This window comes from Teleopsis dalmanni, chromosome 1 (assembly GCF_002237135.1).
Source record: "Teleopsis dalmanni isolate 2A chromosome 1, ASM223713v2, whole genome shotgun sequence".
Taxonomy (NCBI): Eukaryota; Metazoa; Arthropoda; class Insecta; order Diptera; family Diopsidae; genus Teleopsis; species Teleopsis dalmanni.
This window is the reverse complement of record NC_051846.1, coordinates 212,571,345-212,594,815: the sequence shown is the minus strand read 5'-3', so window position 1 is coordinate 212,594,815 and position 23,471 is coordinate 212,571,345. Positions and strand designations below refer to the sequence as shown.

Below are 23,471 nucleotides of genomic sequence, written 5' to 3'. Positions count from 1 at the left end.
CACTTATGGTAACCACCATCGTTTTCTTCTAACTTATATTAAAGCATTCAGCTTTTATTCAATTCTATGAATAATTCATTTGCCATACTTAAAATTTCAGCTCTAACGCAGAAGTGCAACTAAAATATGTAACACGAATATTAAAAAACAATATCCATGTAAGACAATTGAAATTCGAGTTGAAAGGATTTGAAAATAAGTTTGTTTGGAATGAACTTTGACTATGCTGGCTCATGATTCTTCCTTTTGGCAGCGAAAACAAAACTAAAATTTGCTGTCTCTTATCCAGCGAACAAAAGTCCTTTGAAAAAGTTGTGAGTTAAACTCATACCACGATCCAACCCTGAAGAGAAAAAATGCAGTTTTTGTCTATTGTAATCCTTCGCAAAGGACGACATAAACGTAGACAATTACATAAAATGTTGTTGCTTTTTTCTGTTCTTCGAACCCCCTAAATTACAAACTGCACATCGCCAGATTGTGTGTTAGTGTGGATGTTGAATCACGAGAAGTGTGAAAGAGGCAGAAAATTAATTACTTTTCAAAATATATTAAAGAAGAAGCTTTGCCGGTCGAAAAACAAAACGAAAGCACACGCACAGACAACACAATATAATAATGTTGCGGCATAGCGGATTGTGTTCTGTTCTGTTGTGTTGTGTGTTGTGTTGTGTACTGTGTGTTGCGCGTTGTTGTGTGGTTACATTAGCACAAAGTCCGACCATAAAACGAAAACAATATCCTGCAGCCCATAAATTACACAAAACTCGGTCGTTTGATTGCTTGTGCTGTGCTGTGTGGCATTGCTTGCCTTGCCTGGGTAGAGTAAGCTTGACACTCAAGCCTTGCTGGCCTGGCCTGGGTGCCTGGCTTGGAAACCGGCAGACATTTTGCGCCTGTTTTTGGATACAAATTTTTCGGTTTTTATTTTTGGTGCATTGTTTTCTCCAACACAAAAGGGATTTGTTTGTGTTCTCCCTTTTTGTTTTATTGTGTGTTTTTGTTATTGTTTTGAATTTCTTTGTTTTTACGCCTTTGGCAAATGAAAGCGGAAATTGTAACCAATGTTGCTTGTGAATTTTCTAGGAACAAAAATGCTATTTAGTCCATGCCTTGAATGTGGGTTTTGCGAGTACTCTAGCGTGTGGCATATAAGCGCCGCTTAAGGATCTTTTATATGTTGTTTTGGGTGATAATTTCTGTTTTTGGCAGTAAAACAGGCAAATAGAAGTAAAGTAGTAGGGAGAGCCGCTTGTCTCAGCCCGCCAGCCGTCCTGTGCCAACAAATTTGTTGACTTAACCTTATTTGACTTGAAATGTAACAATGTTTCCTTCGTTGCAATGAAATAGACAAAAGTAAATAAATAAATACTGGAGAAATGGAAGAAATATATTTCCATACTTCTTGGCGTGAAAATATTACTTCATTGTTACACAACATTTGACACTTTCTATTCTTTTCTATTTCCTTCTCGATATGGTATACTTTCAAAGCAAATTTTCCTAACAGTAGGGCAAAGTTTTGAATCTAAAACAAAATCATTACCTAGGTAATTTTAAATATACTTTAAATATTTGTTTTTATTGATCAATCGATGAGAGTCACACTACATTTAAAAGGCTTTAAAATTCTTTAAAAAGTTAAAGAATATTTGTGACATAAAGAAAACAATAAGTCAGAAGTTATTTTAAAACATGTCTCCTTTTTAATTGGTTTTAGAAATGAAAAAATTTTTCATGGTTCCAAAAGTAGATATCTCAACTTTTAGGAGTTTGTGATAATTAATGCCAATATGTTGTTCACCACTACTGTCAAAGTGTGATCACTCCCAATGAACGCAAATAAAACGAGATTACTTGGAACGATGAAATTATCAGTTTTGTAAAAATTTCATAATACATAAAATTTAAACTACCAATGTATCAGTTATATGAACAAGACAGCATCCTCCAAGAGTGAGCGTTTGCGACAGGGAGATACGGTGGGCAAACGGTTCAATTGGCTTAAACATTTGAAATACTAACGGAATAGCTGTTCTAAGATTCTACATTTATTAAAGCCGCTATTAAATAATTATCACTTCAACTTTAAAAACAGAAAGTTACTTTATACGCAAGTAATTAGACCAGGACTACTGTACGGATGTGTTACATATAGCAAAGCCTCAAATACTACCTTAAAGCAATTACAGATAGCTCAAAACCTAACTTTAAGAAGACTGTTTAAGATTCCATGGTATATTAGATCAACAGACATACATAGAGATCTTAGGATTGACTCAGTGAAAAAATATATCAGAGACAGAGCTATAAAATTATTCACTAAAGTTGATACGCTACTTAACCCGCCCTAACAATCCTCAAGTCCACTTCTGGATTCTCAGGAAGATATGCTAATTTAATGTCCGTCATCAACTAAAAGACAAATAAATGATAGGATTTCTTAGCCTAGTTAAAGCCTAGTGTGGGGTAGTGATAAGCCCCCCCCCAGTCATTATAGAGTAAAAGTGCGTAATAGCACTAACTCAAGAACAAGAAGAAGAAGATCAGTTACATGATGAGAAGTTAAAAATTTATTTATTCACTTCAAAGAAATACAAACTGTCAAAAGATAAAAATTATTTCTTTATATTTTTTTTATATTATGTTGAGGCTGACTTAGTGCACTTGAGCACTTTTAATCTCTATTAATTGCGAGGTTTCTTCATAGCCCCTCTCTACGCCTTGACTGGATTATTGTTTATCATTTCATCACACTAAGCAATAAGTGACCTTAGATCTGTATACCTCTCCGAAGAGCCTGTAACAATTCTGAGATTCAATAACGCGGTGTTGGTAAGCCTGTTAGTTTTCGTGAATAATTTCAGGGGTCTATTCTTTATGTATTTTCTGATCGGATCAAGCTTGAGGTCTCTGAGGATGTCATTCGTCATTGTTAGTAAGCCTGCTAGTTTTTTTTGATCGGATCAATCTTGTGGTCTCTGAGGATGTCATTCGTCCTAATGTACCATGGTATGATAATATTCTTTATATTTTTGAAAAAATCATCATATATTAAATTTTTACTTAACAAGACCATTATTAAGAAATATTTTTATAATGTTTTATTAAAAATTCATTCATTCTCAAAGCTCATAATCAAACATACATCATTTCAAGAAGTTAGACTAGCTGCTGTTAAAATTGTAGTAATTTTTTTTACCTTTTTTTTTAGTTCCATTAGAATTATAAATTTCAAAAAAGATTAACAAGTACTTACAATCCAATAATTCGATAATATCTTATATTAGTTAAACTAAGTTTTGCTTTAATTTTAGGTAATCATAAATATAAATTAATTTCTGTTACAATTTAAAGAGTATAGTATATATGTTTGTAAATTTGTCTACACCACCTTCAAGATATTTATTATAATATGTGGCTTGTACTGTTGAACCACAAAGTAATGTCAACTTCTATCTTAAATAAAACCTGCTGAGAGGTTAACTGTATGCTTCCAAGTTCGTCTGCTCAGCACTTAAAAGACGAACACAATACCACAGTGGGTGGGGTTGTCTTCAAAGACTTTGTTTCATCTTGTCTTAGTTTATGCGACATGTCAGACTGACTTGCTATTAATTTCTAAACAAACTTTCAACTAAATAAAAATTTTACTTAAATATTTTACCAAAAATTATTATTAATATAATTTTTGGCATCCAACATGCAAAATTAATAATACAAAGCAGTATTTCATAAGTAAGTGACAAGCGTAGTTATCCTTCCCGCCCAACTTAGCTTGAGTTTGGCTTTTGTACAACACAATAAACTATGCATGAACTGCAGGATATGTGAAATACGAGTGTAGTACACACGTGCAAGTCTAAGTAGTATGTGTATATCGAAATTTATGTATTTGCAATATATTTGTATATATTACTAGCTGTTGTCAAGACGCCCAGTAATGAAAAACGAATAGTTGTTATTGAAACAGCTTAGACCATGTAGTCTGTAAAAGATCTGCTGCTAGATGTGATATAAATAATGTAAAATGAGGGGTAAGAATTTTTTAAAAGTTAGAGGACTTGATAAATCTTTATAATATAAACGTGAAACCTTTATTTCAATCCAATTAGAACACTCTATATAGTGGTGAGATTTATTGCTTCTCCATACGAACAATCACTGGTCAGGGATTGATTTACTAGCGAAGAAATGTATCAAGAATTGGTGGAAATAAAATGCTGTTCAGTGATAAATTTTTTTGATAACCTCTAGAAAGGTAATACTTCAAATGAACCACTATTTCAATAGTTTTTTATCTGTTTGTAATTAACACATCTTAATCCTAACTTAAGGCGGTTGCTTAATACTCTATAATCATGAAATGAAAATATGTATCTTTGTTTCATTCGTTTCAGATTCCTATATTATCGTAATGCTCTCTTTTACTGGACATCTACACTAGCTAGATTCAAGAATATTTTATATTGAAATGCAAATACGTATAATTTTTTTCGAATTTTGCTGACAAGTTTTGTAACAAGTTTGAGTATGTGCAAAAGTCTTACCTAGAACTTAGAGAGGGTCGACGCAGGATCAGACACAAGCTTTCAACCTATTCGAAATCCATTAATTATTCTCAAATTTATATATATAGTAAAAATAAGTACTACTAATGTCTACTTAACCAAAACCTATTAAAACTGGTTCATAATAGTCCTTAGGTGTATTTATTATTTAAAATATTAAACGTCTTGACTTTTTTCGATATCTTATATTATAACGTCGAGTATATATAATTTCAAAACAAAAAGAGAATGGATTTATACTTTCATTGGCACTGTTATGGAATCTATTTTACAAATATGTTACAATCAGTACAATGTCTTATTCTTCTTTTGTAGTTCCATTCATTATTATTATAAAAATATATCTACTAATGTTGTTCTGGTAAATTTTTGGATTGAACTATAGATCTATCGTTTATTTTCACTACAGGGTATTTCTTTCTTATATATGCGATACATACATATATTTTTTCATTTTATATTGCACAGTCAGCATTCATTCATGTATCCTTAATAGTAACAACAACTATCACACGACGAGCTAGAGAACGTTAAACTTTCTTTACTCCTCAGGTTAAACCAACCTGCATAGCACATATTTTACTTTGGCATATTTGTCTCTGCCATATTTTAGTGGTTGGCAGCACATAACTTTTCTTCTTTTTTTAATACTTACATACGACTATATAGATATATGTATTGTTCTATAATATATTTCTAAATATATATATATATATTTGTATATGTATATGTCCTTACTAGTACAAATTTGTTAAGCATTTATTGCATATGGCAAGGACAACAGTTTTTGCGGTATAAACAGTAGTTCCTTTCATTTTCCGTCCTTTTTTTTTCACTTTTTGTTTTTGATCCTAGTGTGGAGAGATACAACTTTGATGTTTTGTTTTAGTTTGTGGCGCGTGTATGTCAAAGTTTATTTTTTTCTAACTATTTTTTCTTAATATTATTTAAATTAAAACAAAATTGTTGAAAGTGACTTTTGTTTGAAATAAATTGCTTTCCTTTTAATATTTTTGTCAAGTTTATTGGTATTGGATCTACAAAAAAAAATTATTAAATAAATAATTCATCTCCGGAAGCTGGTAGTAGTCTTTGTTGGTTAAAAGCAGAGAACCGCCACACTTGGTAGACACTAAACTGCAAATAATCTTGAGAATCTGACGATGGCTAATATTTACGGCCTGTAAAGGTTCGACTCCTTAAGCAATCGAACAACCAAACTCGTTCATAACGAGTATGTGGCATCAAAACGGCTTGTAACCGCTAAGTGGACCCGCGGATTGTGACACAGTTTGAGTAAAGCAACCCTTATTATGTTGAACCTTATGTTACTTTTGCACTTTTTGAAAGTATGTTTAATAATATTCATAATAATATTTCAGAGGAAACCAAGTCTCTCCCAGTGAAATTTTATCATGTTATAATGCTTAAATGACACAAGTTATCAATATTATGATGAAGAGATGATATTGCATCGTGACCTTAAGATCTATTGTGCTCCCTATTTTGACTCTCTTCAACAAATAAAACTCTAATTGTAATATTCTTCAAAATTGTGGTTTATTATCAGTTTTTCAGTATCCGTTTAAAACGTTCTATCAATTTTGCGTTAGTGCAGAGTAGCATGTATATAGCGGTCTTAGCCTCCTCATAGCTGAACATGCAAATTTCATAGGATACAATTCACAGTTTATTTAGATGATAGTTCAACCTACAATATCATGTTAGAACTCCTGTTACAATTCTTTTCAGTTTCAGTTTAGAAAAATTTATAATAAATTCTGAATAACATCATTCAGCGTTGGCAATTTGGGAAATTGTTTTGTTATAATCTCTTAAGCAATTCTACGAGTCGATATAATTTATTGTCGTCCATTCAGCGGTCCTTCTCCCATGGAATTTAACATAAACATGAAATGAGTTGTTCGCTTTGCTTTTGCTATGCACGCATACAGTCGTCTTTGTAACCTAGGGAATGTGTTAATAGCAATTTTTTGCTTTGTACACTTCTCTTAGAATATTGTCACATTAACACAGGTTACAAGAAAATAATTTTATATTAATAAATTTATATTTTATGCAATCTTTTGCTATTGGAATAATTTAAGCGCATACTTCAAACAGTTTATCCATGTAAGACAAAATTAATTATTTTGATCTTTGTTTTAAAGCATTCCAAATGGAAGACAGTTATTTCTAATTTATTAGAGTTAAACAAATATATGTGGACAAATATTGACAAATATTATTTTTCTTTTTATTTTTTTTTTGATTTAATCAGCAAAGTTTTTATATCCCGCTCTTCTCAGAAACCTTCTAACCTTTTCCAAAGTGCCGCATATTCCCAATATTTAACGCTAAAGCATGTTACCTGCATCAATAACCAATTTCAGGAAAAAATTTCAAAATTTTAGTGGTGAAAAATTTGTCAACTTTAAAAACAATAACAAAAAAATAAAAAAATTGGCGTTAAATGCCTGAAGTGAACCCTTACGGTAATATCACCAATAGCAGAACGTCACCGAACGAATCTGGTAAATAGATTTCGTAGTGTAATGCAGACACTGCGGTAATTCCCTAATTTTTCAGTTTGCATAGTACATGCCGCTAATGCGCTCGTATGCCAGGAATTTTTGCCTACTTGCCTTTTTTAATAATCAATAATTACAAAGTTTATAAAGTTCAATATATTCGCAGAGAAGTATTTGTAGTCTACAACTTTGGCAACTGCAGCTTCAGCAACTTCAGCGATTTCAGCAGCTTTAGCAGTTGCTGAGAGACGTGGAACCGCAACGAATGGGGTCAGGTTGGGTTAGCATTTTAACGCTTCAAAATCTGTTTAAACTGAAATTGTGAAGTGTGAAATAACTTTCGTTACTGTTTTTGCACATGAGTTTGTGGCAAAGGCAAATATGTGTTCATAATTATAATTATTTTTACAGCATAAAACTAAACATTGGCTTTGTAATTAAAAATTGTTAGGCTGCTCATTATGACTAACTTCGATATTGGATATTGGATGTTGGATGTTGGATATTGCAATACTGGGTGCTATGGCCATTTTTAGTTTATTTACGCTGCTGTAGTCTACATGTGCCAAGAACAAAGTTAAGGAATTTTGTTGCTGGAGCAAAGTTTTAATTAACCGCTTTTTAAAGTTTGCAGTTATGTACAATAAAAGAGTGGAACAGTGGCCAGCCACTATGGCGGCCAATTAACTGTTCACTGCTTCACCTCCTTTGCTGGCAAAATTAACCAAAATAATTTGCGGTTCGCAATGTCAAAGCGATTAAATTATCTTAATATTGTTTTCTTTAAGTTTCTATTAAAATATCTAATTAGATTAAGTTTTGTTGACACAGTAAACAAATTATAGTCAATTATAACTTAATGGAATGACCTATTTAATTTAAATAATAAGCAAGAACATTTGAAAAATCACTACGAACATTTAAAAGAAGGATGATATATTATACCTAGATAAAAGATTGTATCTCGAATCATTAGTGCAAATTGTGATATATGGAGGAATGGAGGGAGATTACATGTTAAAAAGCAATGAAGAACAAATTACAAACTGTCTGAGCTCAGAGTGTTTTTATAATAATGGAATAGGAGTGGATGAGACTCTTCCATTCAAAAAAAATTTTAAGTATTGCATAGCTAGTACCAAAAACAGAGGACCACCAAAAACATGTCTTATTGAATATATAAAAAAAAACATGAAAATTGGCAACGAAATCAAAAAACTTAGCCAGAGATACATCTTGCATATATCAGACTCACATAATGACCAATAACACTTCCTATTGTTCGTATTAAAAATAATAGAAAAATTAGTATAAGCCTTAGATGGGAGTGGAAAATAATGAAGCAAGCAATATTAATAGTCAAAAGTAAATTATATTTTGTATACTGATAAGCAAATTTTTTAGCCTACAATTTTTCTAATCTGAGTAAAATCTGAGACACTGAAATACGGATGAGTACTGCTTTTGCTGGATACATTTTAGTAACGTGGTGTAGTTGTACTTCTTTACCCGGGTAAGAATATTCTCAAAACACTAAGCTTTAGCTTAGAAAATAAAGTTATCTTGATTACCTCTTTACATTATTGAATGTTCAAAGTTCATAAAAAAATCTATGATTACATGCCCTCTATGCCAATCTTTTTAGTTGGGAGTGCAAGCTTAAAAATAATACCTTATTGAGCTAATTGAGAAACCTAAACCCAAAGGGCAGGCTGTATTAGAAAATTCGCTTTTTAAGAAAAATTCATTATTCGATATTTGCTAATTTTTAAAAGGAAAAAATCTTAAATTAATAAATTTGCTAACAATTACTAAAAGTATTTTGTTTAAAAATATCGTAAATTTGTAATTCATGCGATGTGCCATTTTTTAAATTGACAGCACCGATCATGTCTTTCACTACAAGTGTTAAATAAAATTGTCTGACAACTAGTTTACTTGCAAAATCGAATGATTGAGTCATTAATTGATAGTGTCTGCAAATTGACATTATCAATAGATTTTCATCTGTTTTTGGTGAGGCTTTTATGTAAACATCGTCACCGATGACGAGACATTAGATGCATAAATATGAACAACCCTGTCAAAAATTATCTAATGAAGTCTTCTGTGTATACAACGCTTTCGTTCTATCGGAAAATGTATCTTTCCAAAAACATATGAGTCAATCCACCAGAACAGTTGTTAGTCGTTAGTTGAACCTGCACATACATTTCGTTAGTCCGAATCTTTTTCGATAGGTTAGGAATAACTCCATCAACTACGAGTCAACTACGGTTTCGTAAACGACTTAGGTGACTGTATGGGGCATTTTAGTACCAGTCAACCCTAACCTAATAAAACCTAAAGACAATTCGTACCTACATTGCTTTGGTCAAATATCAATTATTTCTACTATTATTTATGGTATTATTTATAACATTAAAATAATAAACAATCATATTATCATCAGTTAATTGTAGTGACTTAAAGTTAATTTAGTGTTGATTAATATAAATGGTTTATTTGGCACGTTTGAAAATGGTACTGCTGCAGAAGCTACTTCTCTGAATCCATGATTTAATCAGGATACCAAATATCCATAGCCAAGAGGTCGTCTTTCGAGCCATTTACATCAACTGCTTCTTCAGTCCTATATTGAAATATTTAACTATATAATACAAATTTTGACTCAATTGCAGTTTATACCTTTCAGATGGTAGTATGCCATCTGCAGCAGTATCAGTTCCTCGGTTAGAATATGTTCTTGGTGTTAATGCCACTACTGCTTCGACGCAAACATGATGCGCTTCAATTACCTTAATGGAGAATTGTTCAGTTTCTTTTTATGTTATCTATTAAATATATGATTAACTTACATATCCAACTATTTTCAGCAGAAACAATACCAACATATTCAGAATCACAGTTGTAAACAATAGAGCCATTAGAATGAGTGCATGGTTTTCAACCGTAGTATCCTCTGAAGCGTCCATAGTATCCATTTGTACCAAACTGTAAACTTATTGTTACGGAAGAATTTGGAGGCTACAAAAAAAATTGAAAACTATTGTTAAATTGTGAAGTATGAAGTATTTTTTTTTAAATGTGTCAGAATAAAAAATTTTACATTGACATTTAAAACGAATCTGCTTAGTTATTGCTACATTGATTTTATAAACTAAAGAATGGATATTTTGGAAATAATTGCCTTGCCTTGCCTGCTGGGGTCGCTGATATTAAAAAGTATATATTTTTATAAAATGAAAAATCAAGAAAAATCTAAATAAGCTCCCACATAGAGAGCAGCAGCTGCTATTATAATTTATTGTGCTGACACGTACATATATATAACCTATGTAGAAATATATGTGCAATCAATTATAATAAAATTCACACCAATTAATGCCATTAAGTAATTTTTTTTGTTTTTTTTTTCTTGCTACTTGCATATGGAAACGAGCTGTACTGTCAGAGTGGTTGTTATGGAAGCGTTTTATTTTTTTGTTAATTTCGAAATGAATATAAAATTTATGCAAAACTTGGGTGTCTGGGTCAACTAAGTTAATAACTTGCAATTGCGACTACTGGGGCTGTACCAGTTCCAATGGAGATTGAGCACTTGCTTCTCATTAAGTTCTATTTAAACTTATAGATATAAGCATAATAAAAATTTAATTTTAAATTTGAAATTGTTAAAAGTCCATTAAAATACACCATAAAAAATTAAGTAAAATGCATAAAAACTAAATCAATTTTTTAACGTCCTTACATCTTTCGAGTTGAAAATTGCAATTTTAAAGAAATTTCAGAAAAAAAAATTATTATGCTCGAAATATTTCATTTTAATATATTCTAATTTTATTTTTTTCTTCTCATATACTTTTTATAGATATATAGATTACATATAGAGAAGAGATATATACAAAACAAAAAAAAAAAATTCAATTTGCATGCTTGTCCAGTCGATTTATTTCAATAATGTCCTTTACGCTTACAATTCATGCACATTAGAGCAAGGAAGCAGCATTTTTACGCTTCTCTGCAGCACAATGCTTCATTCCTTTATTCTCTTATTTATTTATTTATTATTACGTTTTGCTTTTGTTTTTGTTTTTGTTTTTTGTTTACTTGTATTTTTATTTTATATATTCAATTTCTTTCCTTTCATCTGTTGCCCTAAGTAAGCTTTTTCCATATACTCATTCATGCAGAATTCATCACGTCTGCATTTTGAGTACATAAAATATATTGTCTGAAGGATTTAATGTGCTGTTGAAGAATTATATTCCTGACGACAGCGTCAATTCAGTATCATAGGATGTGACTGACTGGTGGCGATTGTGGGGCAAAGTTATTTAAAGTTGAGCATTTTTCAACTTTAATGTGTGCCACTCAGTTTAATATTAATTTATTAGAAAATGAAATTTAATTTTAATTTCCGATTAAAAGTTATTCATTTCAACAGATCTCGAAAAAAAATAACTGCTGGAAAATGTATTTTTAAATTAATAAATAATGGAATTAATGATATAAATATCTAAAGTGAATATTCACATTCAAAATAATAAAAAACAGTTCAATAAATGTTGTCATCGTTTAGTATCCCTTTTGTTTTTACTCTGAAACTAATATTAACGCCATCTATTGATTTCTGATTGATTGAAATTAGACTCTATCATTAATTTGTCATCATTAAGCTAGCAATTTAATTAATTGTTAATTAAATAATATTTACAGTTACAGATTGAATTTCATTTAATCAAAAATTAATTTTCTTTAAATGCCCTAACAACTTCTATAACTATTCGGATATAATATAGTATTCATATATATATAATATTATAATTTTTAAAAATCTGAATGATACTTCGCGAAACTTATTTTGCTATCCCTAATTTTATCTAGAAAAATTGTGGATTGATAGACTTAACCACGTATATATTGAATCATGGGTCTATACATGGTATATAGTAAATGTACTAAATCCATTTCCTGATAATTGCAGTAAACGAACAGATAATGTAGGTTAGGATACTTTTTGCAGAATCTAGAGGTATCAATGTTTTGAAGTCTCATCTCTAAAGTAGAAGTACTTAATAATAGGTACGTTTGAAGGTAGTTTCGAAACCATTAAATAGTAAATAATCAGTAAATAATCAATACACTTTTTTGTGTTACCCCGAATAATTGAGCTGTTTGGATTGCTTTAGTCTTTTGGCATCCATTATTCACTTCGTAAACAAATTTATGTTCGTTCTATTACTAATGCAGTCCGTCAAGCGGATAATCTTCAGATAAACTCTAGTTCTTTAAAATGCATTACGGCACCATTATTCGCAGCTATGTTATTTTGTTAATTGAATCCTTAATACCCATAAGCATATATCTTCCCTTAGACCTAATTTCAGAGTGGTATATTCTCTTCGATTAATTAGTTAATCAATTCAGATTGCTATCTGGTTAGATAAAGTTGAAAGACTTATATATCAGCATTTGATCGTTATACATATCTCATACTGAATATATGCAATATAAATCTTTGATAAATAGATGACTTCTATGATTTCTATAAATAGCTTCAATTTCTATGATAAAATTTGATTTCTATACAAAGTAGAAGTAATGTTTTTAAGAGTACCCATTGGAATTTACTTTCATAGACTTTATTAATGTTATAAGAAGGTTCTCTTTATCTTATACTTAGAATATATATTTTATAGATAATCTGTCACATCAAAATAATATACGAAGGGTAGAATAATATCAACTTAATACTTAGATAATGATCTAAGCACTTTATTGCTTTTGAAACCAATATATTTTTGATTATATTTGCATGGAAATTGTAAAATTCCTTATTTATTTATAATATAGCAAAATTATACAAAAGAAAAAATTAATAAAGGAGCTAGAAATAGCAAATCCACTACTTTTCTATTTGACCATTGCAAAAAACAGAATTAATTTATGAGTTAACAAACAAACTTGCAAATAACATGAAAATGCATGAACGAACATGAAACTGAATTTTCAACAAGGTTCCGAAAGGAATAATGCACACAATACCCAAAAAGGACTTCACATAGACGACAAGCAAATGCTGGTCATTGAAACGAAAAAACAGCTCCAAATAACAGAAACTTCAAACCGTACAAGGCAATGAAGAATAAAGAACAAAATCGAAAGGCAAAAGAAAGTTACTTAAAATAGTTTTCACTAAAATTTATTAAATTATATTCATCTCACTTGGAAGCCAGCAGAAGGAGCAGAAGGATACTAACATGACAACCCACCGCTCACGACGTACAACTGATTTTACAAGTCCAGCTCACCGGTCAAATAGGCAAAGAGAAGGCATGTCAAAATTGAAGATTTTTCCAAAAAAAAGGATATAACTGTATTCTACTTCCTTGAAGTAATTGTAAGATACTACTATCTTTACAGCTTTAAGTGCCTGTAGATTGCAAGTTACTTACTTGGCAAATCATGGCTGATATAAGCACAGCATCGACTATAAGATGCAATGCTTTGTAATGAATCCTGTTAGCAAAAGAACGCGAAATTGTTGAGATAAAAGGAGTTTGATATCCTTAAGAGAAAGCTAATAAACCATTCGCAACAAACGTAGAACATTGAAATGCAATGAACTCTAAAGAATCTTTTGCATTTTTTCTTTTGATAAAATCTCACAGTCAAAAGGCAGGTTGTGTTGATTTGTCTTCTAGTTACAATTATGTTGTAGTGTTTTCTTGAGATTGCAATTGAATGTTTTGCTTGCACTACAAAGTCTATAAAAGTTAAGGATTTACCTTTTTAATAATCATTTATTTTAAAAATCAACACCCGATACCAAAATATACAGAAGACATTATCCTTTCTACCAGTTAATTTTGGTTTTAAAGATTATATGTTGTTTGTATCTCATATATCTTTCACAACGCATTAGAAATACCGGAAAAAACGTTGATAACTAATGCCATATTTTACGCTGTCTAGTTATTGGCCATTGGCAATTAGGCATTGCAAAAATGCTTCTTAATAGCAGAAATGTAACATACCGCAGCACTAAAAAAACTATGTTCAAAGTACTGAAGTATTTTTGGGATGTCTACGGAACCGCTAACATTTTCGTAACCAATTTTAAGCAAACTATCGACACATATTAAAACATAACCGGCTTTTATGTTTGCGAAGTCAAAGAAAACCAGACTACGCATTCCGCAGGATAGAAGGACAAAGCACAGAACTTGCTATGTTCACTTCATCATTACAGCAGCTGTGATAGGAGAATGTGCTGAAGTTTAAGTTTGTGTAAAACACGACTTTTGGGTGGACGGGGTTGAAAGTCTCTTGTATATTTTCTGAGCTGCTACTAGGGGTTGTGCATTGTGCGTTGTGCGAGTGAAAATAATTTTATTCGGTTAAAAATGAAACTATGCCAAGAATGTGCAATTAGTGAACAATACGGCAAGTGGAGTGTATACAGTTTGTCCTTGTGTAAAATTATAAAATAAAAGCAATTTAGATAGATTTAGCTTAGTAACAAAAATATACCCGGATGAGTATGAAGCAGATCAAATACAAATTTTAAACGAGTTTAATAGTAATAATTAGTAAATTACTCTTCTAAAGTCTAATTATTTCTATTAATTTTTAAATAACCATCTAATATTCATTATTAAGTCTATCGTCACGCTTTTATTGCACAGGAATAATGCTAAATTTGAGGCAAAAATTCTTTAAAATCTTCCATTAATCATTATCTTGTTCAATACTTATAGCATTATTACATATTTATGTATTACTTTTAATAAGCTGGAATCTGCGTGTATATCTTACCATTCCCTTCTTTGCTTTTATCGATATTAGGTTTCGAATAAGGTTGCTGAATTAGTGATATTAATATGTACATCTTTTGGACTATGATTTTCTTAAAAAAAAACAAAACTCTTCTGGTGTATCCTATTCTCAATTCCCTGTTTAGACTTATATTATATCACTAAAATCAAATTCAATTTTAAAACAATTGTACCAATATTCTTTTGAATTAACACTACCTCCATACTGATTGCCACTATTTTCTTGTGCCTTTACATTAAGTACCACCTTCACATTTAATAAAGAAATATTTTGATATACATTACATGGGACATGAAGTTCCATAGATTTAGTTAAGACAGTTGTCACTTCATTAGGGCCATAGGTTCATTGGACTTCAATACGTTATTGAATAAAATAGATATAGAAGAGATGAATGCTATCTATAGGTGTACAATTGTAATCTGGATATAAATTATAACATATATAAAGTAACTATTTAGTATATGTTTGTGCATTGACCTAATTTCATCCAAAACAGTTAATTCTTGTTGATCTCTGGCAGGCATTCTTCTTCTCTAGTGATCATATGTTGAGGCAAACTCAATGTCTATGATACTGAGCACACAAAGAGAGCTCCGCATCAATATATACAATTTTAAAAACCCATGTTTGTGGTCATTTTCGTAAATGGCTTCCATGCTGTAACAGTTTTCAACGTATGACATGGATATATAAATCGATGGGTACCAATGGGTTTTTTTTCCTTCTATGCAAAATCAATTGACTCTCTTAAAATCGGACATGTTACGATGAATGATGTCATTTTGATAGAATATTGTTTAGATACAAAATAATACCCCATATTGACCTCTTCTTTTTAAAGTTAATATTATATAAATAATTACTTTTGATTGTTTTATTAGATTTTTATATATTTTTTTTTCATTATTTCAGGACGTAACGAACTCATCGCACGATACATCAAACTGCGCACAGGCAAGACGAGAACACGCAAGCAAGTTAGTTCGCATATCCAAGTATTGGCCAGGCGGAAACTGCGCGAAATCCAAGCAAAAATCAAAGTTGTAAGTGCACTCAAACAGAGTTTGTGTATATACATATATTCCAATCTGAAATCATGTGTACTCATTTTAAGCAATCAAACTTGTATATATCTAATTAGGTATAAAATATTATATGTTTCTCACGCTTTTATCATGCGCATCATATATACAATATTTCCTTATCCCATGTGAAAAGCAAGGTTTAAAATAATTATTAAACTAAAGCTCTTGAGAATTGTTTGCAACAAAATGATTAATTCATTTCTATTTATTATATGTTTATGCGGTTATAAAATATTTTGTTTAAAAGTTGCGAGTATAATAATGATGTTGAAAACAAAGAATATATTTTTTAATATAGGAATGTCTCTTCATGATTTTTATGTTAATCTCTCTGATAATAAATCGTGTGGACTTATGGTACTCAATGCTTCGCGCGTTCGTATAGAGTGGAGCTAAATCGACTGAAAAGTGATGTTTAACAGAAACTTTTTAAATAAATCATATTTTTATATAATGAAGTTTAAGGTTTTTCGAGTAGATTTTTTTTTACTTCTATATTTTCTTATTATATTGAAAACGGATTCCTCTTCATATAAAACTATTTTCAGTACTTTACCCAAAGAATGACGTCCTTAATTTATAATTTTTTGATAAAAAATATACTTTATGTAAAATTTATTCCATAGTAAACAGAACCTTTTATTAAGAAGAACAGCAAATACTAATTTTCTCTCAAATGAGTTTTCTAGAACATCGTCTGGGATGAACCATTAAGCACATTTATTCTATTGACAAATTCATTTTCCCCGATAATGTAAGAATCGTACAGAATCAATTTTATTCAGCCTGCGGTGAAGAGGTTAGAATATTCCCAAGGTAGGCATGCCTGTCGTAAGTAAGTGTAATGGTAGTAATGGTAATGGTAATGGTAGTAAGTGTTCTGTGGTACCTGGGAATCAGCGGCTCACAGCTTTGGCTGTGCTGACCACCTGTAGTTGGACTCGAGGGAGCCGTGATTAATACCTAAACTTTAACGGGTAGAATAGTTCGGGTATTTGTTTGTCATTCATTCGACGTGGAGTGCGTTTCCATCACCGAGTGACCCAAAGATCAGCAGAAGTTTAAAGTCAGCCTCACATCAAACCAAGGTAGAAGTTATGTCTTGCACACATTTCTTCATTTGGCACCGGTGGAAATTCTTAGAATTTTTAATGGAGCGTTGATTGGCGCCTTGTATTATCAATACGTGCGTTTTTGAACACCGTTGTGTTAAGCCTTCACGACAGAGAACGATACTTACAATAACAATAGAGATCTACTACCAATTTTTTACGGAGATATTTCTCCAATGGATGTCCTTACCTATTATACACCTACATATATATGTATTGCATATATATTATCTATATTTTAGTTTAATAGTTTTTACTTTGACTTTTAAGTTTCAGTTTCTAAGTTGGATTCATCCTCCACATTTGTGAATTGCGTTTTCATTTGTGTTTTGACAATAAAGCGAAAGGAAAAAAAAGAAAATTTTTCCTTTGCTATCCTTTGGATTTGTTGCTGCTTACTGTTTTACTGTCCGTGTTTGAAAGGACAAAAAAAAATGAAAATAAAAACAAAACCAGAAACAGAAACAGAAAAGTAAAATATTTTAAAAACTTTTGCGTTTTGTACTCTTTTCCTTGTGTTTTATAATAAACAGGGAAAACAGGGAAAACTAAAAAACTACAAAACAATTGCATTTCAACTTAAAAGCGTCATTTTTTTTATAGTGTATTTTTGTTCTTATTATTGTAGTAGCATTAGTAGTAGTGGTTGTTGTTGTTGTTGTTGTTGTTGTTGTTAGTACTGGGTTTTATATGTAATTCCTGTTCTTGTACAAAAACTACTTCACTTTGCTTCGGTGTGTTTCATTGCTGTTTACCTTTGCTAAAATTTTTCTGCTTTCTTTACTTTTTTCATATTTTCCACATAAAAAGGTCAAAGGACAAACAAACAAACAAACAAACAAACAAATGAACAAAAAAGTAAACAAACTGAAAACAGTTAAAACAATTTTTTAAATTTCCTTTTTATTTAGTTATTTATTTTTTTATTTTTTTATTTTTTTGCTCTAAGGTACAAAGTTGGCATTTTCCTTTCTCCTTGGAATTGTATGAAAAAAGATTCTGTTCTGTTAAAAAAAATAAAAAATAAAAAACTACAATAAAAGAAAATTATATAAAATATCAAAAGGGGTTAAGTTAGAAGAGAAAACTGCAGTTCAAAACATGCAAAATTCTACAAAAAAAAAAATAAATATAATTTTTAATATAAAATTAAACGGAATTACACTGAGAAAAAGTTCAAATTCATTAAAGTAAAAACTTTGCATGCGAATTGCGCTTACAAAGTGTTTAGAGGTGCAATGAAAAGGTAAATGCATTGCACTTCTTTGTGTGCTGAAGAAAATTTTCTTCTTATTTTAATTACACACACTTCAGGCACTGCACGCACTTAACCACTTTCCTCCGTTTTCCTATTCCTCGTTGTCCTACTCTAGAGAATGGCATTATATTTCCCAGGTATTCATGCAGAAACACTTTGCACTTTACACTTTGCACAATTTTTGTTCAAAATGCAGTTGAATAGAAAAATCGTGGTAAATACTGTAGAAAAATCTACAAAAAAAAAAATTCCAATTTTCTTATAGACAACACTCAACCATTTATAAAAAGTCAGAAACATAAAATAACATAACAACTTAATCCCTGGTATTCGTATTAGGATTAGTAAATTTCCAATAAATATACTTTATCATTTACTGATCGGATGAACGGCTTGTTCTGCTTCAATACCATATCAAAAATCATAACTTTAATATTTGGAAAGATCCCTAAAGGTACTTTATTTCTTGCTTTTAATATCTACTTTTTCTAAATATATATTATACACTTACTCAACATTAGTCAATCCTTTGTCAAGTCAACATAGTTTTCCAAAATGCATACTTTAAATGAATACAGCTTCTATAAATTAAAAAAGATGTAGTTATAGTTATGCGTTTCGACTAAACTTCTTTTACAATATCACGATTAATTAAGGATAAAAATCAGTCGAAAATTCTATACAATATAAAAGCAAACGGAGTACTAGATCCCAGCCAATCCTTTACGTATAACATGCTATATCGTTGCTCTATCATATAAATCGGTTTACCACCTAAATTCATTATACAATACCATCCTATTTTTCTTTATTTCTTGTTTCAGCTTTTAATACTTCCTGGGTGTATATTATCTTTAATGATCGACCGTTTATTAGGTCGACTTTATTAATGAATCCCAATATATGCTCAAGTCCATGTAATTTATTTTAATCTTGCTCAATCTCATTTAATTGAATTAATAAAACTAGTTTTCTGTCAGTGGTTAAAAATTATCCTCTGCTCTCCGTTAATTCTCCCGTCAGTAAATGATGGCTAAATATTTGCACCACGCACTTAATTGCTAAAATTAAGGTCTTAGTCTTCTAATTATTCTAACCAGTCATTTAACGAAAAAGGTTATCTTTCCGAATTTGGTTAAGAAGCTATTCGTTCTCTTAATTAGTTAAAATGAGTTAAAATCCTTTTAATATTTCGGTCTATTAACAGCAATACCAATAACGTATACGCACTAAGATAAAAGCCATCCTTTAGGTTACCGTAGATCTAATAAATCCTTCTCGTATCCCAATTTTGGTGTTTCTAGTGGAAAATTTGTAGAATAGACTTGTTCCTATTTCCATTCTCTCTGCCATCCTCATTCTCATATTCCATCTCTACGTTTAGAACTCAATTAACAAGGTAGTGAGAGTGTATATATTCTGCTTGGCATGGTACACTCAAAATCAAGCAAGTGAATCGATAAAATATTAATAACTACACAACGAGAAAAATGTGAATTATAAGTGACTTAACAAATGTTAAATTAAAGCAATTTATTATAATATTATTTTTTGTTTTCCAATTTCTTTTTAATTATCATAAATTAACAGTTTTTCATGTTAGAGAAATTGTTGAAGAAATTTACTGTCATGTCAAAGCTTTGAAAATTCCTTGAGTTTTTCTTGAAGTTTTTCTTTATTCTCACACGAAATTCCTTGTGTTTTTATTCTGGGTCATTTTAGTACTTGACGATAAGAGCTGCTACCCTAGAAGTAGTGGCAGAAAGGAATGTACTCGGTTGTTTCAGTTCATGTGTAGCTGAACAGACACACATATGCAGTACTCCTACGCTCCTTTGAAATAAAACCACAAAAATGACTGTTATGCACTTTGAAAACAGGACACACAAGTTTTGAAATGTATTTTTTACTTCTATGTATATAGATATATATATATATATATTAAACAAAAAAAAATACGACAGAAAGACTTCGTATTGTCCGCATTAAAAAGTTTGAAGAATGTAACCAAAATAAATTCTTTTTCAAATTAAAAAAAATTATTAAATAGAAGTACAGTAAGAGAAATTTACATGTAAGTCAAAGTCGGCACTATCGAACTCATTTTTTGTACATAAAATATATCACAACTCTATATGTATCTCTCTCTCTCTCTTTCTCATTGTCCCTCACCTACATTTGCTAAAACATTGAAGAAAAAAATAAATTTAAATTGAAAAATAAATGCTGCAAAATTCATCAAAAACAAATTAACGTTCACACATCACACATATCAGTTAAGATAAATGGTTAAACATTTAAGTATACACACTCTTTGTCTCCTTACCCACCCTTACCTATCGTACACTTATTTTACAGGATCCGAATGGCGCCCCAAACGGCGTCTCATTGCATTTACTAGCCGAGCAAGAGAAAGCGCTACAGACAATGAACGGCATGACGAGCTCACAAATCGTATCGGTTCAAGCAGCCAAGAATATAGCGCTGGCCGCTTCGGCACTCTCGGGCCTGCATCAGAATGGTACAGCTGCTGTGCCGCCGCCACCTCCACATCCGTATGCTCATCATATGCATCACCCACATCAAATATCAGGCCCGGTGAACTCCTATCTACAGCAGCAACATTCTACCGGAACGAACGCTAGTACGGCAGCAGGACTGCCGCATGCACACTCGCACCATCCGCATCCGGCGCTACATCATCACCCACCGTTGTATTCAGGCGTAAGCTTGACCTTACTTTATAATACAATATATATTTTCTCATGCTGCAAACTGTTGTAACGCTTTCATATGTGTTTGTTTGTTTGTGTGTGTGTGTGTATAATAATTAAGCATAATTAGTGATCATGCGCTCTCAGCTTTCATGTGCTCTATTGGTCTATTGCTCTAAGCGGTTGCTCTGTTTAAAATTGTTCTGTGTTGATATTATCGATGATAATAAAATAATAGTTATTATTTTATTAGATATTAAATATTTTTTGCTATTGGACTTAATTTGTGTGTAACGTATTCAACTCATTAATAACAACAACATTTGTATTGTTAAAAGGACTTTATTCAGAAGCACAAAAGTCATAATCATCCAGTGATCTATTTTGATAAACTAGTGACCCCTTTTGATTAACTTTTGTGATAAAAAACTTTTTGAAGATAAAATAAAAATGATGAAGATTAATATCCGTCAATTTTGCAAATACATCATTTAGTTCTTCATTTTAATGCCAAAAATATATTATTATTAAAATCCGTTTCCAGGCTTAATACTTATTGCAAGCTTAAGAGTGGTCTCTATCCCCAAATACTCTTGATATAAGAATTCCTTAGAGTCCATAGACACAATGCAAAATATATTAAAAATAAAATATATTCTGTGTATTTAAAAATGTTTCCAAATTAATTATAGGTTCAATTATTTTAGTAAAATCCATACACAACACCCTACGTAATATTTTGACTAGCTTCAGAATATAATATCTATATGTAACATTCGAAGTATGTTTTTGTAACTGGCCTTCCAGTTAATATCATAATCTATTGATACCACTTTTGTCGCCCTATTTGTAGTTATGCCTCGCGCAGAATGCATCTATATAACGCTATATTTGGGGTTTGACATATAAAACCCAGAACAAATCAATAGAACTGTAAACGTTAAACTTATTAAACTTTACACGACAAAACGTTACATTTCGCAGTTGTGTTCTGCATGGGGTATATCAGTCTTAATGCTCTCCAGATCGCATGTAAATGCAAGTACTCGTATATACTTTTCAATCTTTTTCGTGTTGCTTTTCATAAATTATTTAAACCTTGCTTTTAACATGCAACGTATACACAATAATAATTATTAAAAAAATATTCTAAATTAAATATTTATTATTTTTTTTTACTTACCTCTCCGCCTATAGCAATTTTGGCAGCCTGGTCTACAGCCGAGCACCTCACAAGAGTAAGTTGAACTAACATTTAAACAGTTATCTCTCTCATTTGCATTGACCTTAGTTTCTATGATTACAGCATTAAGCCATTTGCACAACCACCATATCCCGCCGGCAAACCATCAACAGCTGTATCTGGTGATATTGAAGCAGGTCTTCCACCAGCACAACTGCCATGGGAAGGACGAGCGATAGCGACGCACAAATTTAGGCTACTAGAGTTTTCTGCGTTCATGGAAATGCAAAGAGACGAAATAGTAAGTGACAATAATGCTTTTTTTTCAATCAATCATTTAATCAATTTTTTTCATACAGTTTCACCGGCATTTGTTTGTACAGCTTGGCGGCAAACCATCATTCTCCGATCCATTACTTGAGGTAAGTAAAGATATTTCTCGCATATACATATGTGTAGAGTACATGTAAATGATTTATTTATTCAAATTACAGGCTGTTGATATACGGCAAATCTCCGATAAATTCCCAGAGAAATCGGGTGGTCTTAAAGATCTCTATGAAAAGGGTCCACAAAATGCATTTTACTTGGTAAAATGTTGGGCGGACTTAAACACCGATATTACAGGCAGTGAAACAGGCGACTTTTATGGTGTAACCAGCCAGTAAGTCAACCACACATAATTCATCAACAAATACTGATTACTTTTCCCTTTACTTGTAGATATGAAAGCAATGAAAATGTTGTGCTCATTTGCTCCACAAAAGTTTGTTCTTTTGGTAAGCAAGTTGTGGAAAAAGTGGAAACGGAATACTCACGTTTGGAAAACGGTCGTTTTGTGTACCGCATTCATCGTTCTCCCATGTGCGAATACATGATCAATTTTATACAAAAATTAAAGAATTTACCTGAACGTTATATGATGAACAGTGTACTGGAGAACTTTACAATACTGCAAGTAAGTGTTCGAATTTGAAGGAAATAATAATAATGTTAACTAATTTTATTCAATAATTGCTCGGTGTTTAGGTAATGCAAGCCCGCGATACACAGGAAACACTGCTATGCATAGCCTACGTATTCGAAGTGGCAGCACAAAATAGTGGCGCAACTCATCATATCTATCGTTTAATAAAGGAATAGCATGAGCTCCAACTGCCCACACTATCTGC

The 23,471-nt window shown here is 31.2% G+C and overlaps 2 protein-coding genes across 5 annotated transcripts in view; one reads left to right on the top strand and one right to left on the bottom strand.

Moving 5' to 3' along the window:
* Window positions 1–23,466, top strand: part of LOC119671807 (protein scalloped) — a 41,372-nt gene extending 17,906 nt beyond the window's left edge. The window contains exons 4-11 of one of the 4 annotated variants that reach the window (XM_038082601.1): window positions 15,860–15,990; window positions 20,761–21,126; window positions 22,314–22,354; window positions 22,408–22,600; window positions 22,659–22,721; window positions 22,794–22,963; window positions 23,023–23,257; window positions 23,329–23,466. In XM_038082601.1, the coding sequence (XP_037938529.1) occupies window positions 15,860–15,990; window positions 20,761–21,126; window positions 22,314–22,354; window positions 22,408–22,600; window positions 22,659–22,721; window positions 22,794–22,963; window positions 23,023–23,257; window positions 23,329–23,442 (1,313 nt within the window). In that variant the 3' untranslated portion in view covers window positions 23,443–23,466. The remainder of the gene's footprint in view (window positions 1–15,859; window positions 15,991–20,760; window positions 21,127–22,313; window positions 22,355–22,407; window positions 22,601–22,658; window positions 22,722–22,793; window positions 22,964–23,022; window positions 23,258–23,328) is intronic. The other 3 variants (XM_038082600.1, XM_038082602.1, XM_038082603.1) reach the window with 3 other exon arrangements.
* On the bottom strand, window positions 9,516–10,150 carry LOC119671809. Its single transcript, XM_038082606.1, has 3 exons — window positions 9,961–10,150; window positions 9,791–9,900; window positions 9,516–9,734 (listed from the first exon to the last, which is right to left on the bottom strand). Exons 1-3 carry the CDS (start codon window positions 10,084–10,086, stop codon window positions 9,662–9,664), a joined length of 309 nt encoding a protein of 102 aa, XP_037938534.1. The 5' UTR covers window positions 10,087–10,150; the 3' UTR covers window positions 9,516–9,661.
* Window positions 23,467–23,471: the final 5 nt, after the last annotated feature.